This window comes from Macaca mulatta, chromosome 4 (genome assembly GCF_049350105.2).
Source record: "Macaca mulatta isolate MMU2019108-1 chromosome 4, T2T-MMU8v2.0, whole genome shotgun sequence".
Lineage (NCBI taxonomy): Eukaryota > Metazoa > Chordata > Mammalia > Primates > Cercopithecidae > Macaca > Macaca mulatta.
The window spans coordinates 156,609,265-156,633,730 of record NC_133409.1 but is presented as its reverse complement, the minus strand read 5'-3'; the positions used below and the strand labels follow the sequence as shown (position 1 = coordinate 156,633,730).

Sequence of the window (24,466 nt, the reverse complement as noted above, 5' to 3'; positions counted from 1 at the left end):
TAGCCCTGAGGTTCTTTTCCCAGGATGGCTCCAGGGTAAGGATCATTGTAGGTGGTTGTGGAGTTGACCCCCCTGTTGACTCCTTCCCAGCTGATTGTCAGAGCCTTAGACCCAGCACTCCTTGGATTAGCTCTGCAGAGTGTCTTGGTTGAGACAATAACCTCGCCGTCCCCACATGACACATGATTTGAAAAGAGACTAGAGGCCACACTTGATAAATCATGGAGAACAGATGTGTGCCCACCCAACAAATGTGATAAGTGATCACGCAGCCAGAGCCAGCCTTCGTACAGTCAAGGTTTCCAGGCAGAGAAAACACCCTGAAGATTCTCTGTGATATAGGAAATTTGGATGAAGGAAGCTAGAAGAACTATAGGGATTTTTTCTGTGTGTCATTTTTTTGTTTTTTTAAATAGAGTCTTGCTCTGTTGCCAGGCTGGAGTGCAGTGGTGCGATCTCCGCTCGCTGCTACCTCTGCCCCCCAGGTTCAAGCAATTCTTCTGCTTTCAGCCTCCTGAATAGTTGGGACTACAGGTGCACACCACCATGGCCGGCTAATTTTTGTACTTTTAATAGGGATGAGGGTTCACTATTTTTGCCAGGATGGTCTCGATCTCTTGACTTTGTGATCCACCTGCCTTGGCCTCCCAAAGTGCTGGGATTACAGGTGTGAGCCACTGGGTGCCCGGCTTACAGGGATATTTTTAATCCCATTATGGACTCTTTCTCCAGGAAAGGGGTCTGTCCACCCCTGCTCATTGGTAGATGTTAAACCAATATTCCTTTCAACTGCTGCCTGCTAGGGAGAACTGCTCCTTATTATCATCACGATTATTGCTCACCACGGTATCCCCTCTACTTAGCATGTGCTTGTCAAGTTCTAGTTGTTCAGTTAATTTGTTAATAATGCTTACTCTTCAACTTGGCTTTTTCTAGACTGTGGTGTCTACTCAGGACAGTAGAGTGGTCCACACACCCGCTGTACTCCCCACAGTTTCAGTTTACTTCACTGCAGCGTTTTCATAAAACCTTTATTGTATGTGTTTTCTACAGCTGCTATGATGAATTACCACAAATTCAGAGACTTAAAGCAACACAAATTTTTGGTTCACAGTTCTATAGGTCAGAAGTTCAACAGGGATCTCACCAGGTTAAGATCAATGTGTCTGCATGCTGGATTCTTTTCTGGAGGCTGTAGAGAACAATATGTTTTCTTGTTTATTCAGATTGCTGGCAGACTTCAATTCCTTGCAATTACAAGACGGAGGTCCCAGTTGCTTACTAGTTTACAGCTGAAGACTGTTCCCATCTCTAGAGGCTGCTGTTTTTCAGCTCGCAGCTCCCTTCTTCAATCTTCAAAGCAGGAACTGTGCATTGAGGACCTGTCAATCTTTGAAGTTGTTCTGGTTCTTCTTCCATTGCATCTCTCTGATTCTTCTGCCTTCTACTTTTGAGAACTCCTGTGATTCGATTAAGTCCACCCAGATAATTTAGAATAATCACTAAATGTTAAGGTCAATAACCTTAGTTCTATAAGGTCCATTTTGCCATGTTATATATCGTTGTCACATGTTTCACAATAAATATCACTAGGTGTGTATGGAGGGAGGAGAACTATTGAAGCTACCACTTATTTGGGAAATCATCCCAGGAAACACAAGTGCAGAAAGAGAGAATCAGAGAAGGAGATAAGCCAATTGTGTGAGAAATGGCTTAAAGAGTTCATTAGGTTTTCAGTCACCATATGGACAACTCAGCTTATCCCAGGACACTAAGAAATTATGTGAAATTGTGGAATATATGTCAGAATCTTCCTAAGGGCTGGGGACCCTGGCACATTTATCAACATCTCACATCCTCCTTTGCTTAAACTGGTTGAAAGCTGCCCCTGGGAATGTTAGTTCTGCTGTACTTCAAGGTTGGGTTGTGTATCTGCAAGAAAAAGCAAATACGACTGGTGTTAGAGAAAGCAGAGGAGGAGAGACACAAATAACTGAGGTCAGACGTTGTAACCCTTGAAGGAAGCTGTGTTCATCCACTATTGGCAAATTGTAATAGGTCAAGAGAATATGGGACGGGGCATCAACAGCATCTGTTCTAAGGGCTCCGACTTTGAGAATATAGGGCCTTTCAAGGTCCCTCTACCCTCCTTGCACCACATTCATTTAGCATTAGTGACCTCTTGTCTTCTAATACATGTCCATATAGCATGGCCCTGCAGCCTCACCACATGGACTGGGTCTGGGATGGACACCCAACCCAGGCTAGGCCAGGGAACCTTCAAGTGACATGTGACTAGCTGTACCTATAGCAAGAATGCATGGGAGTTGTGGGAAGAACTCTTCCACTCACATTATGGTCCAAAAGAGGAAAAGAAGGTGAACTGCGGAAACAGAAGACCAAAGCACATGTGCAGAGAGGAAGCTTCAAGATGGAAGGACTTTGGGCAATTTTCTCATCTTTTTTTCCCTTAGGGTCCCAGTATCATCTAGTATGTTCTGGGAAATTTGTTCTCTTGAGATAAGGTATATGTATTGGCTAATATTGTTTTAATCTGGAAAATTACCAACTTACACAATCATGGCACTATGCTCATTGATTCAGTAATGCAGGAATCTGGAATTTGAAAGGGGCACAGTAGGAATGGTTTTTCTCTTCAACAAAAAGTCTGGGCCTCCCCTGGAAGGACTCCATAGCTAGAGGTGACTCAAAGGAAGAGACTTGCCCAAATTGCCATCAAAAATTGAAAATCATTTGCAAATCAAGAAGGGATCAGTGTTCAGTCTGGGTCCTGGTTCTACCACGACTGCCACGTGCACCAGATCCACAGAGAACCTTGCTGAAGTGACCCTTCCTCTGTGATTATCCCTCCCATGACAGGGAATGATTGTATTAGGTTGTCACTATCTAATGTGACCCACTTTAGTACAACCTGGTGTATTAGTCTGTTTTCACGCTGCTATGAATGACTGCCTGAGACTGAGTAATTTATAAAGAAAAGAGATTTAATTGACTCACAGTTCTGCCTGGCTGGGGAGGCCTTAGAAAATTTATAATAATGGTGAAAGGGGAAGCAAATAGGTCCTTCTTCACATGATGGCAGTAAGGGTGAGTGCTGAGCAAAAGAGGGAAAAGCCCCTTATAAAATCATCAGATATTGTGAGAACTCACTATCAAAAGAAGAGCAAGGAGGTAACCATCCCCAAGATTCCCACCCCATGACACCTCCCACTGGGTCCCTCCCATGACATGTGGGAATTATGGGAACTACAATTCAAGATGAGATTTGGGTGGGGATACGGCCAAACCATATCATTCCGCCTCGGTCCCTCCCATGTCTTATATCCTCACATTTCAAGACACAATCATGCCTTTCCAACAGTCCCCCAAAATCTTAATTCATTCTAGCATTAACCCAAAGTCCAAGTCCAAAGTCTCATCTGAGGCAAGGTAAGTCCCTTTCCCATATGAACCTGAAAATTCAAAAGCAAGTTAGTTACTTCCTAGATACAATGGGGGTACAGGCATTGGGTAAATACACCCATTCCAAATGGGAGAAACTGGCCAAAACAAAAGGGCTACAGGCTCTATACAAGTTCAAAATCCAATAGGACAGTCATTAAACTTTAAAGGACCAAGATAATCTCTTTTGACTCCATGTCTCACATCCAGGTCACACCGATGCAAGATAGGCTCCCATAGCCTTGGGCAACTCAACCCCTGTGGCTTTGTAGGATATAGCCCCCTTCCTGGCTGCTTTCACAGGCTGGCATTGAGTGCTGCTTTTCCAGGTGCAAAGTACAAGCTGTCAGTGGATCCCCATCCTGGAGTCTGGAGGATGATGGCACTCTTCTCATACCTCCACTAGGCAGTGCCCCAGTGAGGCCTCTGTGTAGGGGCTCCACCCCCACATTTCTGTTCCAAACTGCCCTCACAGAGGTTCTCCATGAGGGTTCTGCCCCTGCAGCAAAATTCTGCCAAGACAGTCAGGAGTTTCCAAACAATCTCTGTAATCTAAGCAGAGGTGCTCAAACCTCAATTCTTCACTCTGTGCACCTATAGCCCCAACACTATGTGAAAGTCACCAAGGCTTGTGGCTTGCATCCTCAGAAGCAATAATCTGAGCTGTATGTTGGCCTCTCTTAGCCACAGCCAGAGCTGAATCTGCTGGAAGGCAGGGCACAAAATCCCTAGACTGCATACAGCCTAGGGGGGCCCTGGGCCCAGCCTAGGAAACCATTTTTTTCTCCCAGGCCTCTGGATCTGTGATGGAAGGGTCTAGCAGGAAAACCTCTGACATTCTCTGGGGGCATTTTCCCCATAGTCTTGGTGATTAATATTTGGTTCCTTATTATGCAAATTTCTGCAGCCAGCTTGCCTTTCTCCTCAGAAAATGGATTTTTCTGTGTTATCTAATCATTGGGCCGCAAATTTTTCAAACTTTTACGCTCTGCTTCCTCCACCACTGTGAAGCCATTGTTAGTGTATTACTTGCAAAGTTTTGAACTGAAGTGAAAGGGAATTGGAGGCTTCCAGGCTAAGCATTTAGATATTTGAGAGGATATTAACAATATTTGCCACTTAAAAATTCCTTCTGTCAGATACTCTAAATCATCACTCTGAAGTTCAAAGTTTCACAGGTGTCTAGGGCAGGGACAAAATGTCGCCAGTCTTTTTGCATAGCAAGGGTGACCTTTACTCCAGTTCCCAACAAGTTCTCATCTCTATCTGAGACTACCTCAGCCTAGACTTCATTGTCCATATCACTATCAGCATGTTGGTTAAAGCCGTTCAACAAGTCTCCAGGAATGTCCAAACTTTCTCACATTTTCCTATCTTCCTCTGAGCCCTCCAAACTGTTCCAACCTCTGCCTGTTGCCTAGTTTCAAAGTTGCTTCCACATTTTCGGGTATCCTTATAGCAGCACCCCACTCTACTGGTACCAATATACCGTATTAGTCCATTCTCATGCTATTATGAAGGACTGGGTAATTTGTAAAGGAAAGAGGTGTAATTGACTCACAGTACCATGGCTGGCGAGGCCTCAGGAAACTTATAATCATGGCAGAAGTGAAAGCAAACACATCCTTCTTCGCGTGATGGCAGGAAGAAGTGCTGAGCAAAAGGGGGAAAAGTCCCTTATAAAACCATCAGATGTCTTAAGATCTCGCTATTATGAGAATAGCATAGAGGTAACTGCCCCCATGATTCAATTACCTCCCACCAGGTCCCTCCTACAACACGTGGGGATTATCGGAACTACAATTCAAGATGAGATTTGGCTGGTGACACAGCCAAACCATATCAGCTGGTCTCTTGCTAAGCTACCTGATGAGCAATCAACCCTCTTCTTACCTAGAACACACATGTTTCTCTTTGGCTCAGATCAACTTTGGCAGAGGGTGAAACCTGGCTCTGCTGGATACTTTTGGCACAAGCTGTGTCAGAAGACCTGGACATTATTTCTTCAGATAAAAAATCTGAAGCCAGATCTTATCCTGACCGGCCAAGTTCTTGTATCCTTACAGCCACCTCTTCTGTTTGTTCCAAAGAACTGCCCAGGCTTGGCTGGAATGATCCAATACTTACTATGATTTTATCCTCATTAGCCACTCAACCTAGAATCCAATTTTAATTATACTCCAGAAGCACCAAGTGATAGGTGAGGCTGCTGTTTCAGACAGAGACAGTTTAAGGGTTAGTCCAAAAGAAAAAGCACTTCTCAGGGCTTGCTTTAGCTTATTCTCATCAAAGAGCTTTCTCTACAGAAGAATCCTACTGGGTCCTCCTTCCTGGTCCTTGAACTTCTAACCTAGAGTGGCTTAATCCTGCTGCCATCTCTCTCTCACACTCTGGTGCCGAATGATTCCAGGAACCGGGCCATACTATGGTGGGAATGACTTTACCTTGAGCATGTCACTCATGCATTGAATATCAGCTGAGTGCAGAGCTAAGGCTGAGCCCTATAAGGAGAGAAGAATCACATCCTGCAGAAATCTGTCCAGAGAAGCAGGTACTGTAGCCACAGCAAAGACACAGTGGATAACTGAATAACAATAATATAAGACAGGACATGGGAACAGCAAAAGATTTGGGTGTCACAAGAAGCTGAGAACACTTTAAGCAGAAACATTCAGAGTCATTCTTGGAGGAAGTAGGCACGAAGGCTGGGGAGAATTTTAAGGGGCAGAGATGAAGCAAACAATTCAAGTGAAAGGCATGGCATGGGAAAGGGAGCGCTGGCCACAGGGAGTACAATGTTGTGATGCAAGGCCACTGTGGAGCCATTATTGGCGTATTAACTGCAAAGTTTGAATTGAATCAGAAGGGAATTGGAGGCCTCCAGACTAAGCATTCTCTGAGAGAAGCACAAGCCCACAACTTTCACCTACAAACTATTGATTCCAACTTAGTCCCTTGCTCTCTGGTATCTATGAGACAGCAGAGCCTATTGCAGTACCCAAGAAAATTAGGCCTTATCACCAAGAAGAAAGGGCGACTGCATGATGCAGAAGCGACCAGTCATCTCAACCAGATACTGCACAGCCTAAATTCAAACTGTTACAATATAATCAAATTTCACCAACCCCAGTCACATCTTAATCTTAGGAGTTTTGATCACTGACTTGCAAATCCCAAAAGTGTGTTTTGAGGTCCTAGGCCACAGGAAGAACCAGCTTGCCCCACAGACCTCTTACAGAGATGGTATTCGCAGTCTATCTAGAGTCCAGCTTCAGATAATATGTACTCCACTGGCAGCACGAGAAATAAATACACAGGAAAATACAATATAGCACAAACCAGGAGCTGAGGGTGAATGAAGATGCTCAGAAACACCCACACTAAAAATTTGCTGAAAAAGCTAAAACATGACAAGCAGCACTGCCTCTGGAAACCAGAAAAATTATATTATTTGATAACAGATCCTAAGCCTGGATGCTGAAGGTGCTTAAAAATGTGCACTGTGTCTGGCTTTCTTTCCATGTATACATTTATTTGACTCTGTAGTAAAATCTCCTCCTCCTTCATGTCCCATATTCATGCAAGCAAATGTTAACAAACTGCCACAGTAGCATTTTAATTAGTGCACATCTTTCTGTCTTCACCACATTATAATCTTTTCTCATTTTGTTCTGCTGATATTTCTATTATGATAAAAGACTTAAGTAAATACATAGAAATACTTATATACATGTACATGCAAGAATGATTCAAATAGATAAACACAGAAACAGAAATACTAAGGGAGGTAGGGCTGGAATTTTTCTTCAATATGTACAATTCAGCATACTTTCAGTTTTCATTTCAACCTTCCTCAGTGGTTTCTGCCCAGCAACTGATGAGAAACACCACCTCTGAGCCAATCAAAAAACTAATTCTTCCAAAGAGAGATTGTTATTATTCCTCAGGATGACCAGACAGCTTCTGCTTTCTTTTTCCTTTCTTCCAGATGGAGATTCAACCATAATAGAAAGAATGGAGAACTATTAACCGCCTTTCTTCAGTGAGCTGTGATTTTCAGAGGGGAATACTAAGAAGTAAGTGGGGGATATTGATTAGAGCCTGCGCTACAATGCCTGCTGAATCATTGAGAGTGGTGAGTGGGCATGCAGGAAGAGTACTCACCCTGAGAAAGGGTGAGGTGCCTGTGTGTGTGTGTGTGTGTGTGTGTGTGTGTGTGCGTGCATGCGCACATGGGCAACCACGCACACATGTGGGCACATGGGGAAGAGGCAAGTAGTGCAAAGAATAAAGACCTGCAGATGTTGGGATTTGGTGGAAGAAAACAGAGACGACATAAATGAAGAAATATTCCAACTGCACGTTCTTAAGAACGTATTGTGGTCAGAAAAAGGCAAAAAATCTTTAAAATCTGTTTTGGCCAACTCAAGCCGTCTATTCTAAGAGATTCTAGAAAGAGATGTGCCTTATAGATTCATATGTAAATGTGTTCATTACAGATATATTTATAATATAGAAAAATCTGAACCAGCATACACATACAACAGGCGGGGGATAGACAAACAATACATGGTTCAATCATAAAAGAGATTCCCATGCAGCCTTTAGGAATCATGTTTTTAATGAACGGCAATTATTTATCATTTTAACATCATTAGATCCATACATTAAACCCTGTTTTGTATGATTTAGGTACAGTATCTGTTTTTTCTACCATTAAACATTTCCTCATAACCCAATATATGTGTTTCAATGGACACAATCTATTTCATTGTATGAATATATAATTATTTTTTAAAACTTTCTTAATTTTGGCTATTTCAATTATTTACATTTGGCTACTGTAGATTTTGTTATATTTAACAGCCTCAGACATAAACTTTTGTCGTAATTTCTGACTTTTTTTCTCCTTCAACAATAATTCCTATAAGTGGAACTTTTGGGTAAAGCATAAAACTTCTTTTTTTTTAATAGCGTTTCCTTGGTAGAGCATGTAACTTTTTAAAGAAGCTTGCTGTATATATGATCAAAATGCTTCAAGAAGTATTTATGTTTCTACTACCAAAGTATATGATTACAACTACAGATTTTTAATTTTATTGATTAATTTGTAGAAATGAGGATCTCATTATGTTACCCAGGCTGGTCTTAAACTCCTGGTCTCAAGGAATCCTCCCACCTTGACCATCCAAATTGCAAAGATTACAGGCATGAGCCACTACTAAACTTTTATTCCTTTATGCTTTTCTTCATTTGCAATATTGACTATAATCAGGAAGAAAAATATAAACATCCTTTAAAAAGAATGAAAACATATGTCTCACTTTAAGCAGTGCGGAGAAATTGTTAACTTTGAAACCAATGATAATAAAAATGATACCCCTTCTGTAGCAACATAAAGAGCAGTTTTGAGGAACAGAAGATGTGAAACGCAATTTTAGTCTGGGTGGGTGCAAGATGCAGGTAGGGGTGGAGGATGGCCGGCTGCACAGACCTCTGTTCCAGTGCTTCCTCTTCATCCCTCCCCACGTCTGTCTGCAGACCTTGTTTTCAGAGGCCATTCCCAGACTCAGGTGGCCACAGCAGCGGGTGTTATGGCTGCAGACCTCATGCTCCTTTGCTTTGGAAGAAGCTGTTGAGAAGCTAGTATTTACTGAGCAGCTAATATGTTCCAGTCAGTATTATCACTCATAATAATTACTGTTAAGTAGCACATGAAAAATTTTAAATTTAAAGCATTTCAGTATTTTAAAAGTAAAGGGAGCAAAAGGCCAAAGTGATCTTTCGCTCACTTAACCTCCGATCTTCAGTTTAGCATGCATCTTTTTAGACTTTTGCAGGCATTTACATCTATAAATATGCAGAAATGTATAGCTTAGCTTTTGTTTTTCAATCGAATCATTAGTATAGTTCTGCAATGTGCTTTTTGACCGCTTAGTGTATCACCATTACCTAGGTTCATGACAATAAATCAACTCTTTTTACCTGCTGCATTGAATTCCCTCTGAGGGATGAGCTGTCATTCCTCTAAGCAGTCTCCTGTTGAGTGGATGGTTCAATTAGTTACCACTTTTATACTTTAAAAATAGTTCTGCAACGCCATTCTCACAGAGGCTTCTCACTGCACCCATGCAAGTACTTTGCTGGACTAGACATCAGAAAGTGAAATTGCTCAACCAATTGTGCACTTTCTAAATTTCATACTTCATGGTATTGTATGAATAAAGAAAGTTCCAGTGGTTTTGTCCCATGAACAAGGTCACACAGCTTGTGAATCTTAGAGCCTTTACCTATAGCTTACCTTCTTTATGTCCTTAACACTAATATAGTAGGCCTCACCCATTGTGGGTGCTCAGTAAATATTTGCTGAATGACTTTATGAAGGGAAGAAAGAAATGATGAGTAAGTCCTGGTCTTAATTTGCAGCTCTCTGATCACTAGCCTTGGATTAAATGTGGTGGGTTCAACCCCTGACTGATTCCAGAGCCCCCACCAGGCAGTCTTCCTGAATCCCACCAGGAGTCCACTGGGCCATGACTTGACCATGGTGATGGCCAAGAGTTGGGGCTTTGAGGAGTCCACAGTGGTGGACACCCACAGTGGTGGATCCCAGTGGAACCAGGGAGCCCAGTAAAGAGGGTCCTGCATGAAACAGAGCAGGATGGCAGAGGGTTGGAAATGGTAGGGGAAGTTTGGGGAAGTGATAGGATTCTGAATATTTTCAAGCAGTACAGTCAAGGATTTCTCAATTGAATAACATGTGCATTATACATAGACATGGTTTTACAGGTAATTTTCCATGTTGAGACTCAAAGGTAAAGACACTGAGGACAGACCTTTTTGGCAGAGGTAAGATCTTCTTTGGTCACCATACTTGAGTTGCCCCTGGGGAAGTGGACGTTTCCATGTGGAATCCTAAAGCTTTTTCTGGGCCATTGTGTCTGTCCCTTACCTTCTGGTGTCTCCTGATATGCAGCACAGATGAAAATGGCAAGTTCCCTGGCCTTTCTTCTGCTCAACTTTCGTGTTTGCCTCCTCTTGGTTCAGCTGCTTACTCCTTGCTCAGGTAGGGAATGATGCAACGCTTGTTTCTGAAGCAGACAATTACCTATGAATGTCCTCATAGAACTTTTTACTCCTTCTCATACCTGGAAGTCCATTCCAACCTGAAGGATCACCTGTCACAAAGAGACAAAGGGTGCTTCTGTTAGGATTGGTTTCCCCTCAAGGTTCTCTGCACCTCGCCTTCCCTGTCTGAGAAGTACCCTTCCTCTCATGACCCCAACTCCAACACCCACTGACAGAACCTCCCTCTGTGCCGACAGCTCAGTTTGCTGTGCTTGGACCCCATGGGCCCATCCTGGCCATGGTAGGTGAAGACGTTGATCTGCCCTGTCACCTGTTCCCGACCATGAGTGCAGAGACTATGGAGCTGAGGTGGGTGAGTTCCAGCCTAAGGCAGGTGGTGAACGTGTATTCAGATGGAAAGGAAGTGGAAGACAGGCAGAGTGCACCGTATCGTGGGAGAACTTCGATTCTACGGGATGGCATCACTGCAGGGAAGGCTGCTCTCCGAATACACAACGTCACAGCCTCTGACAGTGGAAAGTACTTGTGTTATTTCCAAGATGGTGACTTCTATGAAAAAGCCCTGGTGGAGCTGAAGGTTGCAGGTGAGCCTCCAGGTTTGGTTCTGAGAACATTTCTCTGTAGGATCTAGAGCAGAGGCAGAGTCCCTCTTCCAAAAGCACTGCAGACACTCCTGGCTGATCACTAGCAATTGACTGCACTGCCTTCCAACTTAGCTTTCCTGAGGCCCTTAAGAAAGACACACTCCTTCTTTAGAAAGAATTCCTGCTATACCATACATGCTCAAGTAAACAACTCCCTCCCGCTGGAGACCAGAGATATAAGGGAAATGAAGGACGAAGGATAGGAAGCATTAGAAATCACCTCTTCAGTGACTGGTACACAGTCATTTTGGTTTAGCTGTGTAACAGACGGCTTCTGTTGTGTCTCCAAGTGCACACTACCATGGGCCCTGGGAGGTGGAATAGTGACTGTATCTGCTGCCAGTGTTTTCCAATCAGTGACTCCCAGAAACATTTTTGTAGTAGAATGAGGCATGTTTCTTACTTGTTGCAGTGAGGAAGAACACACATCATGGGGAGCTTTGGCAGTATCTCAGTAAGGAAGTTTTAGAGCAGACTTATTATACAATGTGGGCTTCTGTTAGGGGATTTGGGGGATGGTTTATAGACTTAGCACTCTGCTCTGGATGAGATACTGTCGGGAAGGTGTCAGGAGACGAATTCTACGAGTGGGAGCCTTAATCAAGCTTATCCAGGAGGAAGGAGACTAGGGTGAAACTAAAGCTGTAACTGATGAAGAGGCAGAAATTCCTTATTGCCGATGGGGGATGTTCGGTCATTGTTGTGGTTTGGACAATGTTCATGTTTTTCTCTGCACTCACACATGATGTGGGGTGGTCTTGTATTTCCCATGACCTGTCACAGTGATAAAGTACTATTGTTTGTGTTCTGTGAAATTGTTCATGTTCAACAGGAGGATACCAAGACCTGGTGTCAGGTTCCAGATGCCGAGGACAGCTTTTTTCTTTCTCAGTGCAATCCCTTGCCTGATGGCTTCTGGTTGGGTTTGGTTTAAGGGGAGCTATAGAAGACAATGGTAGGAAGAAGAGAAAAGGGAGAGGTCTGGGTGCTTATTCCCTGGCTTCCTGACTGCAAGATACCCTCAGGCTGGCTGCATTGCCTTGCTGAAGGTCACAGGTCAACTCAAGAAAGTCCTCAATGCATCAATCTCTTCTTTTATGTCTACGGAACACATCCCTCTTCTCTTCCCTCTGGTAATTGGGGTGGGTGGGAATAGCCCCACCTTACTGACCCTGGGATACTGCACTAGCCCATTTAATTTTCTTCTCATCATGACCACACTTGTGTAAATAACTCCTGAATGAAATCTTTCTAGAATTATCAAATGTGAGTCTGCCATTGATTCCTATTGAGACTCTCCCTGATACAGGAGTTCTCAAGAATTTATGTCAATTTAACCTTCCACAGCATTGGGTTCTGATCTTCACATTGAAGTGAAGGGTTATGAGGATGGAGGGATCCATCTGGAGTGTAGGTCCACTGGCTGGTACCCACAACCCCAAATACAGTGGAGCAACACCAAGGGACAGCACATCCCGGCTGTGAAAGCACCTGTGGTTGCAGATGGAGTGGGCCTGTATGCAGTAGCAGCATCCGTGATCATGAGAGGCAGCTCTGGGGAGGGTGTATCCTGCATCATCAGAAATTCCCTCCTCGGCCTGGAAAAGACAGCCAGCATTTCCATCACAGGTCAGTACCCTGCTTGGCCTCAGCTTTACTGAGCTGAGCTGTGGCAGTTGATGAAAGGGAATGTGTGAGTCTCTACTGTGTGAGTCTCTGCGGTCAACCTGGGTCTCTGCACTCCAGGTAAGGCTCAAAGCAGGGACCTGGAGGCCACTCCCTGCTCCAGAGGAGCTTCCCCACTCCACAGAGCTGTTCACGCCACAAACATTTACTGATCACTTCCTGTCTGACAGAAACAGAAAGTGTGACAGGCAGTGGGAATTGGGGAGAAACGTTAAGATAAGCTCCTTATGTAAAGTCAAATGACAAAATGGGAAAACATATATTTACAAACTCATAGAGAAAGAGCTAATCTTTTTGAAACAGAAGATTCTGAAAACTGAGTAAAAAATGTTAAAGGTCCAGAATTGTTAATTTACAGGAAAGGAAATAACCCACAAAAGGGTGTTCTATCTCACTCATTAGGGAAACATATAGGAAATCATTTTTCACTTATGATACTGGCAAAACTCAAAACCACAATGCCTTGTTTGATAACACATGGTTATGGCAGGAATGTAGGAAGGCAGTGATTCTCAGTCATTTGGTCGTGTCACTTGTATTTTTGGTGTGCATTAGCTCAAGCTCTATTGGGGGATCTATCCAAACTACATATTTATTGATCCAAAATTCCAGTTCTGGGATGCGCTTCCATTTGTATTAGATGATCCATGTAAAAGGTTTCTGGGTTTTTTTGTTTGTTTGTTGATTGTTTGTTTGTTTGTTTGGTTTTGGAGAGGGAGTCTCACTCTTCTGCCCAGGCTGGAGTGCAATGGTGCAATCTCAGCTTACTGCAACCTCCTCCTCTTCAATTCAAGAGATCCTCCTGTCTCAGCCTCCCCTAGCTGGCCAAGCATGCACCACCACAACTGGCCAATTTTTATATTTTTGCTAGAGATGTGGTTTCACCATGTTGGCCAAGCTAGTTTCAAACTCCCGACCCCAATGGATGTGCCTGTCTCAGCCTCCCAAGGTGCTGGGATTACAAGTGCGAGTCACCAGCCTAGCCTGTAAGAAGTTTCTTGATTATGATTGTAAAACGTTAGAAGCTATACAGATGCTAACTGATGGTGAACTTCCATACAAGGGAATACTGCCCAGTTGTGAAAGAAAAGAGATAATTCTCTATATACTAATGTGGAAAGATCTCCAAGACACACTTTACACAGAAGAGTGAGATGCAGAGTGATGTGTATAGAATGTTATTTTTAGTTTAAACAAGAGGAAAAATAGGAACATATTTTAATGGACTTTTCTAGTTCTTGATTGTGTTATTTAATTTACATTTTTAAAATTTAACAAGCGATTTTGTAACCCTCACTGTACATCAGGCACTTTATTTACTTATTTAGAGACAAAGCCTCACTCTGCCACCCAGGCTGGAATGCTGTGGACAATCTTGACTCACCGCAAGTTCCGCTTCCCGGGCTGAAGCAATTCTACAGCCTCAGCCTCCCTAGTAGTTGGGATTACAGAAACATGCCATTACATCCAGCTAATTTTTGTAATTTTAGTAAACATGGGTTTTCACCATGTTGGCCAAGCTGGTCTCGAACTCCTGACCTCAAGTGGTCTACCTGCCTTGGCCTCACAAAGTGCTGGGATTACAGGCATGAGCCACCGTGCCAAGCCCATCAGACCCTTTATAAGTATTAATTTAATTCTTCTAACCTCAGGAGATGGGTATTATCATTACCCTCATTTAATAGAATAGGCCACTACAAACAGAGAGATTATATAAGTAGTCCAACATCACACTGCTAGTCACATGGGGGAGACACCATTTAAACCCATGCCCTCTGACTCCACAGTTTATGTCCCTAAGCAGCATATTAAGTGAACCAAGGAGAAGTTAATACATGGAGGGAGGGAGTACTAGGTAGATGGGAGAGTTGCATGACTCTAGGTGTACGTCATTTTTATGTAAATGTGTTACTGGTTGAAAAAATACTTAGAAAAAAATGAGTATGACTCTGCCCAAGTTAATTTCCATATGAGAGGCAGACATCTCAAGATAGTAACAGTAGTAGCTTATAGTGAGGGTTTACCAAAGTGTTCTCTACAGTCCTCTGAGACTTTAGGGAGAGGGCACTTATTTAACCTAATGAGATAGATTCCATGCCCCCAACCTGGGCTGAGCAGCTAAAGCTTGGGGTGCTAAGGTTGGGGAGGCTGAGTGCACCAGCGCCCATGACTCACAGCTCTCCCTTTCACAGACCCCTTCTTCAGGAACGCCCAGCCCTGGATCGCAGCCCTGGCAGGGACCCTGCCTATCTCACTGCTGCTTCTCGCAGGAGCCAGTTACTTCTTGTGGAGACAACAGAAGGAAAAAATTGCCCTGTCCAGGGAGACAGAAAGAGAGCGAGAGATGAAAGAAATGGGATATGCTGCAACAAAGCAGGAAATAAGCCTAAGAGGTATCCAAAGCGAACAGAGAATCTAAGCCCCAGGCTTGCATGCCCAGCCTGAAGATCTCACCCCCATACCCGTCCTGGCGCTGCATCATGTTTAAGGTTTATTTTCCCGAAATCCCCCTCACCCATAACTGTTCTTTTTTTTTTTTCTCTCTCTCTCTCTTTTTGCTTATTTTTCAGAGAAGCTCCAGGAGGAACTCAGTAAGTTCCCATTCCCCCAGAGATCCAGGCATGTCTTCTTATCCCCACTTTGAGCACCTTGATAACTGTTCCTTCCCTGTTCATTCCATTGCAGAGTGGAGAAAAATCCAGTACATGGCTCGTGAGTGACTCTGACATTTTCTCTGAATTTGAATCTAGGACTCTCTTCTGCTTGGAAATTTTCCAGCCCATAAGTCTTTGCCCAGGATTGAAAACTGGTTAGATCCCCTTACTCAGGAAAAGAAAATAAGTGTGGCTCTTTGGAGAAACCACCCAGAAGGAGTCTCTCTCTTCTCTCTCTCTCTCTAAGAAAAGAAAAAGAGATCTTCCATCTCTTTGTACTAGGGGCCACAGACATTTATGCCCTAAAAAGCACTGAGGAATATCCAGGGGTGCACTTCAAAAGGGAGAGGGAAGAGAAGGATGAGGTGTATTTTCTATGGCAGGAACCTTACATATTGTTTTCCATAATCTAGAGGAGGTTGAAAGGAAAACAAGAAGGGAAGATTTAAGAGATAAGAAAATCAGAAAAGAGAGCAGGAGAAAAGTGTGTCTAATAAAGAGGAGTAGCTACAGTGGCTCAGTTCCTACAGATTTATCATAACTGCTTTCAAAACTAGTCCCTGAAATTGTGCATTAAATTTCCCAAATTCTTTTTAGAGCAAGGTAGGAAATGATACAGATTGAGAAGGATGGATCTTGTACTCCTAGACATTCACATATAGACATGGTGACACCTATGCCCAGGCACAGGAGTATAGACAGATTCAAAATAGATTAGGTGGGTTCCATTGGGAAGGAACTCTCACAGTGACTGCATTGCCACTAGCATTCAGCCAGTGTTCCCGGACTGGATATTAAGAAGAAGAGGTGAAGAGAGAATTCAGCATGCAGAGTGAGACCATAGGGAAGGGTGGAATGGTCAAAAAGAAAGACTAGATGGACGCGAAAGGAAGGGGAAGGGACCAACAGAGCAAAGGCAGTGTTCATGTGACATCTCTGTCTTTCTTTCATTGTAGGGGGAGAGAAGTCTTTGGCCTATCATGGTGAGTGAGCCTGATGCTCTCGGGGTTTGCCGGGTCATGTACCATGAACATTTCAACCTTTTCTCTGCTGTGACTCATTGACGTTCTCAGTTGGATTAATCAGTTCTAACCCATAGACCCAATCTTGCATGGTACGGGGTTGACTTCTGCTTTTCTGGAGCCTCTGAGAGACTCCTGACCCTGCACATGCCCAGGCAAAGCATAGCCGTGCAGCCTGCACCCCTCATGACATTGTTTAGAAGGTGCCACCTCTGATCCATCAGACCTGTACAGGAGGGAGGCTGAACCCTAGAAGAGACGCTGAAGAAAAGGAGAGAAAACGTGTAGTGAAAGGAGAATCGAGTGGAGAAAAAACAAAACTACTGACCTTTTTCTTATCTGTGTCTCCTTCCTTTCAGAATGGAAAATGGCCCTCTTCAAGCCTGGTGAGTAAATCACTGTATGTTCCCTGGACCAACAACCTGAGGGACCGTATGCCTTTTTCCTCCTCCAACTCTTGTGATTTGGGGAAGAAAACTTCCCTTGACTAAGAGAGTTTGGGATAGACAACATTAAATCCCAATCTGAAAAGTGGGCCCATCTCCAAGACCCTTCCTGCTAAGAGCCCGGGGAACCAGAAAGAATTGCTCTCTTGGGCTTCCTCAGACCTTCCTGGGAAGGAAGACACATAAAGGGTGGAGATGAGGGGAAGGAGACACACACTGAGTGATACTGCAGGGAGAGTGAGGGTGGAAATGCCAAGGAGAGGAAGCGATGCCTGCCCAAAGAACTTTGCCCTTCCTAGGCTTCTCATGCCACCTACCGCCTGTGTCACCTCAAAGGATTTAATGCTTCTGAGCTTTGGCCTCCACATTTTTAAACGAAAATTGCAATCTGTGTTTTGTTGGGGTTGAGGTGAAGACTGAAGGAATAATAAATATCCATTGGTTAAAAACCTAGTTAGAAAGAGATGACGTGTTCACACTGCATGGTTGAAGAAGGTTTGCAGAAAGGAGGGTTAAGGGAAAGCAACAAGGAAAAGTGCAGTGCCCCCATGGTTCCCAACATTGGGGAGCTGTCTCCACTCCTAGGGAGGGGAGGCAGTTACTGGAACCCAGAGAAAAGTAGCACAAAGACAGGGCTTCCTGAGAAGAGTCATCAGGCCTTGTTAGAGCCACACCAGCTGCTGCTGGCAGGGAGGAAGCAGGAAAATAAACGGTGTGTCTCTCCTTTCTGTCTCCTTCCAATCTTCTATCAGGGCCTCCCATTGGCCAAACCCAACAGCAAACCAGAGGACAAGGGAGCCCAGTGGCACTGTCCTTAGAGTACAGATTCCTGGGGCCCAGAAGAGGGTGGAGAAAGCTGAAGGTTGGAGAGTGAATCTGGGGCCCCCCACAGAGCCCAGCACAGAGACTGCCTTGCAGCTATTAGAACATCAGGAGCTTCCTTCATGCCCTGCCGTGGGCTGAATAAATGATTCCCCTACGCTAGAGATTCATATTTTTATCCCCATTTTTCAGGTGAGGAAATGCTTCAGATGAGGCTCCAACTTATTAAATAAATTGGATGTACAGAAAAATAGACTGCAGAAAAGGGGAACTCATTTAGTTCATGAGTGGTAGAGTGAAGATTGAAAAGTAACCTCTGATTATAAAGCATTCAGGGGCAGAGTCAATGTGGGGAGGGAAACAAGAAAAATGTAGCAAGAGGATCCTTGTTGCTTCCTGGGGCAGCATCAGGGTATTGGATTAGGCAGATACTGACCTTACTTTCATTTCCCCTCTGGACACAAGACCCCTTGAGCTTTCTCCCACGACACTGATGAGACAGTCAAATTCAGGGCAGGCTAGGGACGCCAGGTTCTGTAAGGACCTCCTCAGCATGGTCCAGGCCTTGCATGCTGAGGCTCTGAAATCCAGGAAAAATGGCTGACCCCATGGACACCTCCTCAAACTCTCTGCAGCGGATGTGATTCTGGATCCAGACACCGCAAATGCCATCCTCCTTGTTTCTGAGGACCAGAGGAGTGTGCAGCGTGCCGAAGAGCCGCGGGATCTTCCAGACAACCCTGAGAGATTTGAATGGCGTTACTGTGTGCTTGGCCGTGAAAACTTCACATCAGGGAGACATTTCTGGGAAGTGGAAGTGGGGGACAGAAAAGAGTGGCATATTGGGGTGTGTAGTAAAAACGTGGAGAGGAAAAAAGGTTGGGTCAAAATGACACCAGAGAATGGATACTGGACCATGGGGCTGACTGATGGGAATAAGTATCGGGCTCTCACTGATCCCAGAACAAACTTGAAACTTCCTGAGCCCCCTTGGAAAGTGGGAATCTTCCTGGATTATGAGACTGGAGATATCTCATTCTACAATGCTACGGATGGATCTCATATCTACACCTTTCCGCACACCTCTTTCTCTGAGCCTCTGTATCCTGTATTCAGAATTTTGACCTTGGAGCCCACTGCCCTGACCATTTGCCCAACACCAAAACAAGTAGAGAGTTCCCCCGATCCTGGCCTAGTGCCTGATCATTCCCTGGAGACACCAGTGGCCCCGGATTTAGCTAATGAAAGTGGGGAGCCTCAGGCTGAAGCAACATCTCTGCTTCTCCCTGCTCACCCTGGAGTTGATGGCCTCGCCCTCCACAACAACCAATCAGAACCATAAAGCTACAGGCACGCACTGAAGCACTTTACTGATATTCATTCAATTATTCCATATGACAGTTGTTTGAGTTTGGTACCACCTATTGTCCCTTTATACAAATAAGGAAACTGGGGTGCAGAAAGGTGAATTAACTTTACAAAGTAGACATGACTAGTGAACAATAGAGCTGGGATTTAAACAGCAATAGCTAATATTAACAGACAATTTAAACTGTTCTGAGTGCTGTGTTGTACGCTTTGGTGGATGTCACTCCTTTGAACGTCACAACACCCCATGGGGTGGTCTCATTTTGCAAGTATGAAAGCTGAGGCAGGGCAACGTTAAGTAACTTACATAACTCCTACGGTAATTTGTGTAGTTAGGAGATGTTCAGCCTCAGTCCCTGGCTAATTGCCCATTCTTTTCCAGCCTGATTTTTTTCCCTGGGAAGAGCCCCCATGTAGCCCTGAGGTTTTCTTCCCAGAACAGCACCAGGGTAGAGATAATTGTAAGTGGTTGTGGAGTTGACACCCCTATTGACTCCTTCCCAGCTGATTATCAGAGCCTTAGACACAACACTCCTTAGATTAGCTCTGCAGAGTGTCTTGGTTGAGAGAATAACCTCATAGTACCCACATGACATGTGACTTGGAAAGAGACTAGAGGCCACACTTGATAAATCACGTGAAAGAGATGTGTGCCCATCCAACAAATGTGATAAGTGATTGCACAGCCAGAGCCAGCCTTCCTACAGTCAAGGTTTCCAGGCAGAACAAATACCCTAAAGACTCTCTGTGATATAGGAAATTTGGATGAAGGAAGCTAGAAGAATTACAGGGATGGTTTTAATCCCACTATGGACTCAGTCTTCTGGAAATAGGTCTGTCCACCCCTGATCATTGGTGGATGTTAAACCCATATTCCTTTCAACTGATGCCTGCTAGGGAAAACTACTCCTCATTGTCATCACTATTAATGCTCACCACTGTATCCCCTCTACTTGGCAAGTGGTTGTCAAGTTCTAGCTGTTTAATAAAGTGTTAATAATGCTTACTCTTCAACTTGGCTTTTTCTAGACTGTGGTGTCTACTCAGCACAGTAAAGTAAAGTAGTCTGCACACTCACTGCACTCACCACAGTCTCAGTTTACCTCACTGCAGCATTTTCACAAAACCCTTATTGGATATATTCTCTTTGTTCTTCTCCCAGGCTGGAGTACAGTGGCACAATCTCAGCTCACTGCAACCTCTGCATCTCAGGTTCAAGTGATTCTCCTGCCTCAGTCTCCCAAGTAGCTGGGACTACAGGTGCGTGCAACCACACCCAGCTAATTTTTTGTATTTTTAGTACAGACAGGATTTCCCCATGTTGTCCAGGATGGTCTCAATCTCCTGACCTCGTGATCCACCCACCTCGGCCTCCCAAAGTGCTGAGATTACAGGCATGAGCCACCGCGCCTCGCCTCAGAAATTCATAAACTTAAAGCAAAACAAATGTATCATCTCACTGTTCTGTAGGTGAGAAGTCAGTCCCACAGGGATCTCACCAGGCTAGAATCAAGGTGTCTGCAGGCTGGATTCCTTTCTGGAGTCTCTAAGGAAGAATCTGTTTCCTTGCTTATTCAGACTGTTGTCCGAATCAGATCCTTTCATCTATAGGACTGAGGTCCCAGTTGTTTCCTGGTTTTTACCCATTTCTAGAGGCTGCCACACTCTGGCTCCTAGCTCCCTTCCTCCATCTTCAAAGCAGTAACAGTGCATTGAGGCTCATCTCCTAGATCTTTTTCTCTATTGTATCTCTCTGATTCTTTTTACCTCCTCCTTTTTTTTTTCCTTCCTTCTTTGACAAGGACTCGCTTTGTCACCCAGACTGAAGTGCAGTGGCGTGATCTCGGCTCACCACATACTTTGTCCCCTGGGCTCAAGCAATTCACCCACCTTAGCTTCCCAAGTAGCTGGGACCACAGGCCCACATCACCATGCCGGAGTATTTTCCTGTAGAGACAGGGTCTCGCCAAGTTGCCCAGGCTGGTCTCAAACTCCTGAGCTCAAGCAATCTACCCACCTTGGTCTCCCAAAGTGCTGGGGTTATAGGCATGAGCCACTGCGCTCAGTCTGCCTTTTACTTTTAAAGACTCCTATGATTAAACTGAGATCACCCAGACAATTTAGAATAATCTTTCTATTTTAAGGTCCATAACCTTAATTCTGTGTAAAATTCATTTTACCGTGTTATACATTCTTTTCATAAGTTTCGTAGTGGATATAGCTCAAAGGGTGGGTAGGGGGAGTACTATTCAGCTCACCACACTGATTTGGGAAGTGATCCCAGGAAACACAAGTGCAGAAACAAATTGAGAAATGAAAGAAAGCCACTTACATGAGAAATGGGATAAAGGGTTCACTCATGAATCAGTTACCATGTGGATAACTTGGCTCAATCCCTTTTAGGACTCTGTAAGAAACCATATGAAATGTGTGATATAGCTCAGAATCTTCCTAAGGACTACAGGGCCTGAGACTTTATCTCCACTTCCCATCCTCCTTTGCTTGAATTGGTTGAAGGTTGGCCTGGGAGTGTTAATTCTAATGCACTTTAAGATTGGGCTATGTAACTGCAGAAAAGCAACTATCATGGGTGTGATAAAGCTCACAGGCAAAGGAGAAGGGAAATACTCACTGGAGGTGGGGAGGTTGTCATCCTTGCAGAAAACTGTGCCTTAGCTATTGGCAAACTATGATAGGCCAAGAGAATATGGGATGGGACATCAACAGTGCCTGTTCTAAGGGCTCTGCCTCTGAGAATATAGTGAACACCTTTCAAGGTCTCTCTACCCTCCCTGTACCATATTTAGCAATAGTGACCTCTTCTCTTCCAATACATGTCCATATCACGTGGCCCTGCAGCCTCACCACATGGACTGGGTCTGGGATGGACACCTGACCCAGGCTAGGCCAGAGGACCAAGTGACATGTGACCAGTTACACCTGTAGCAGATGTGCATGGGAGCTGTGGGAAGAACTGTTCCATTCATGGTGTGGAGTAAACGATGGTGGATTGCAGAGAGAACACCAAGGCCGATGAGCAGAGAGAAGGCTACAAGATGGAAATAATTTAGGCAAATTTCTTGTGTTTGGTTCTTTTAGAAACTCAGTATCATTTCTTCTCTTTGAAAAAAATTGTTCTTTTGAGGCAAGATAAATGTACTCATTAATATTGCTATAGTCCTGATATTCAGAAGCTTACGCAACTATTATAATATGTTCAGTGATTCTGTGGGTCAGGAATCTAGAATTTGAACAGGGCAGAGTAGGAATGGATTTTTTGTGTGCCAAGATGTCTAGGCCTCCCCTGGGAGTACTCCATAGCTGGAGATGACACACCCATATTACCTTCAAAGACGGTAGTTTATTGCAAAGCAAAAGGGAATCAGTGCTCACCCTGTGTCCTGGTTCTTCCAGGGTTGGCAGGTCCATAAAGAACCTTGCTGAAGTGACCCTTCCTGTCTCTATCCCTCCCACTACAGAGCATGATTGGGTTAGGTTGTTACTATCTAACCGGGCACACCCCAGTAGAACTTGATTTCTTTCTAAGCTACCCCATCTTCAACTGATCCTCTTTCTTGTCAGAACACACATGTTTCCCTCTGGCTCAGATCAACTTTGGCAGAGGCTGAGGCCTGGCTTAGCTGGATGCTTCTGGCAAAAGGGCTGCTTCAAAGCCCTGGGCCTTATTTCTTCAGGTAAAAAAATATAAAGTCAGATCTCATCCTGGCTGACCATGCTCTTAGACCCTTGCATCCTTCTCTTCTGCCTCTTCTCAACAGCTGCCCAGTCCTGTTTGGAATGTTCTAATACTGATGTATTTACCCTCATGAGCCACTCAACCCAGAATCTTATTTGAATTATAATCCAGAAACATCAGGTCATGTGTGAGACTACTGTATGAGAAAGAGAAAGTTTAAGGGTCAGTTCAATGGAAAAAATAGTTCTCCGAGCTTTCTTTAGTTTCTCATCAAAGAGCTTTCTCTGCAGAAGGAACCTACTGGTTCCTCCTTCCCAGTCCTAGAAATCCTGACCTAGAGTGGTTTAATCCTACTAGCACCTCTCTCTCGCACTCTGGTGCCAAATGACTCCAGGAACTGGGCCATAATGTGGTGGGAATGACCTTACACTGAGCATGTCACACATGCATTGAACAACAGCTGAAAGCAGAGCTTAGAGCTTAGAGCTGGGCCCTGTAAGGTGAGAGGAATCACATCCTGCAGAAGTCTGTCCTGAGAAGCAGGTACACCCATCACAGCAAAGACACAGTTCATACCTGAGTAACAATAATACAAGACAAGACATGGGAACAGCAAAAGATTTAGGTGTCAGAAGCGGCTGAGAACACTTCAGGCAGGAACATTCAGAGTTGTTTTTGGAGGAAGTAGTCACGAAGCCTGGGCAGGATTTCAAGGGGCAGAGATGGAGCAAACAATTCAAGTGAAAGGCATGGCGTGGGAAAGGGAGTGCTGGCCACAGGGAGTGCAATGTTGTGATGCAAGGCCACTGTGGAGCCATTGCTAGCGTATTAACTGCACAGTTTTGAATTGAATCAGAAGGGAATTGGAGGCCTACAGACTAAGCATTTAGACACTTGAGGGAAATATTGACAACTGGGCCTCGGGAAGATTATTCTGGAAGATATCTTTACAATTACAAATTGGAGCCTCTGGGAGAGGGATGATGTTGACGGGAGGATGGTATGTGTGCTGGTGTGTGTGTGTGTGGCTCTTGGACCCAACCTGACCACCTACTATCTAGAAGATGAAGGACAACTAGAAAGTTTTGCTCAATTCCATCTTCTGCCGCCACCAGAATGCCACCTCCCTGAAGGAAAGGGTTTTTGATCCTCACTCAGGATTCTCAGCACCTCTTATCCAATAGCTTTGGAACGAATGACAAGGCCTTCATAACAGCCACTGCAACTGCTGTCTCCTTTCCTTTGCTACCCCTCCCCCTCCAGCCATGCCTGCTTTCCCCAAGCCCTCCCGTGCTCCAGGCCCAACCTCCAAAGCCAGCGACTTGAACAAGAGTCCTCTGGCTTTGGAAAGAGGGTGGCTTATGTTTTCCTCCTCATGTTTCCTCCCCAGCAAAATTGCCCTCTGCATAGAGAGCCTCTCCTCGCGGACACCAGCAAAGCCACCGACCTCGGTGACAAACCCAAGGGAATCTCCCCAAGGAATCTTAAAGAGAGAGAGAGAGAGAGAGAGTCTTGCTTTCCAACAAAGAAAAAGGAAATAAAAAGGCCCGATAATCTCGAAAGGTTATTTGCTGCT

The 24,466-nt window shown here is 44.4% G+C and overlaps 1 protein-coding gene across 14 annotated transcripts; it reads left to right on the top strand.

The window, feature by feature from the left end:
* The first annotated feature begins 7,400 nt into the window (after positions 1–7,400).
* On the top strand, positions 7,401–24,452 carry BTN3A3 (butyrophilin subfamily 3 member A3). Of its 14 annotated transcripts, none has more exons than XM_078000839.1 (12): positions 7,401–7,538; positions 10,252–10,311; positions 10,444–10,528; positions 10,788–11,135; positions 12,543–12,824; positions 15,074–15,274; positions 15,452–15,472; positions 15,567–15,593; positions 16,492–16,518; positions 16,917–16,943; positions 20,356–20,453; positions 24,281–24,452. In XM_078000839.1, the coding sequence occupies exons 3-11, from the start codon at positions 10,444–10,446 to the stop codon at positions 20,439–20,441; spliced, it is 1,104 nt and encodes a 367-aa protein (XP_077856965.1). In that variant the 5' UTR covers positions 7,401–7,538; positions 10,252–10,311; the 3' UTR covers positions 20,442–20,453; positions 24,281–24,452. The 14 variants fall into 14 exon arrangements, with proteins under 14 accessions (XP_077856965.1, XP_077856962.1, XP_077856963.1 ...); XM_078000836.1 differs by having other exon boundaries at positions 10,439–10,528; XM_078000837.1 differs by lacking the exon at positions 24,281–24,452 and adding an exon at positions 22,053–22,360 and having other exon boundaries at positions 10,439–10,528.
* Positions 24,453–24,466: the final 14 nt, after the last annotated feature.

Bases quoted from the DNA above. Each gene is read 5' to 3' on its own strand.
- BTN3A3 (XM_078000829.1), top strand. From the start codon at position 10,444: ATGAAAATGGCAAGTTCCCTGGCCTTTCTTCTGCTCAACTTTCGTGTT. The intron at 11,136-12,542 runs GTGAGCCTCCAG...AACCTTCCACAG, and splicing joins GGTGGAGCTGAAGGTTGCAG to CATTGGGTTCTGATCTTCAC. The intron at 15,275-15,451 runs GTATCCAAAGCG...CTTATTTTTCAG, and splicing joins GCAGGAAATAAGCCTAAGAG to AGAAGCTCCAGGAGGAACTC.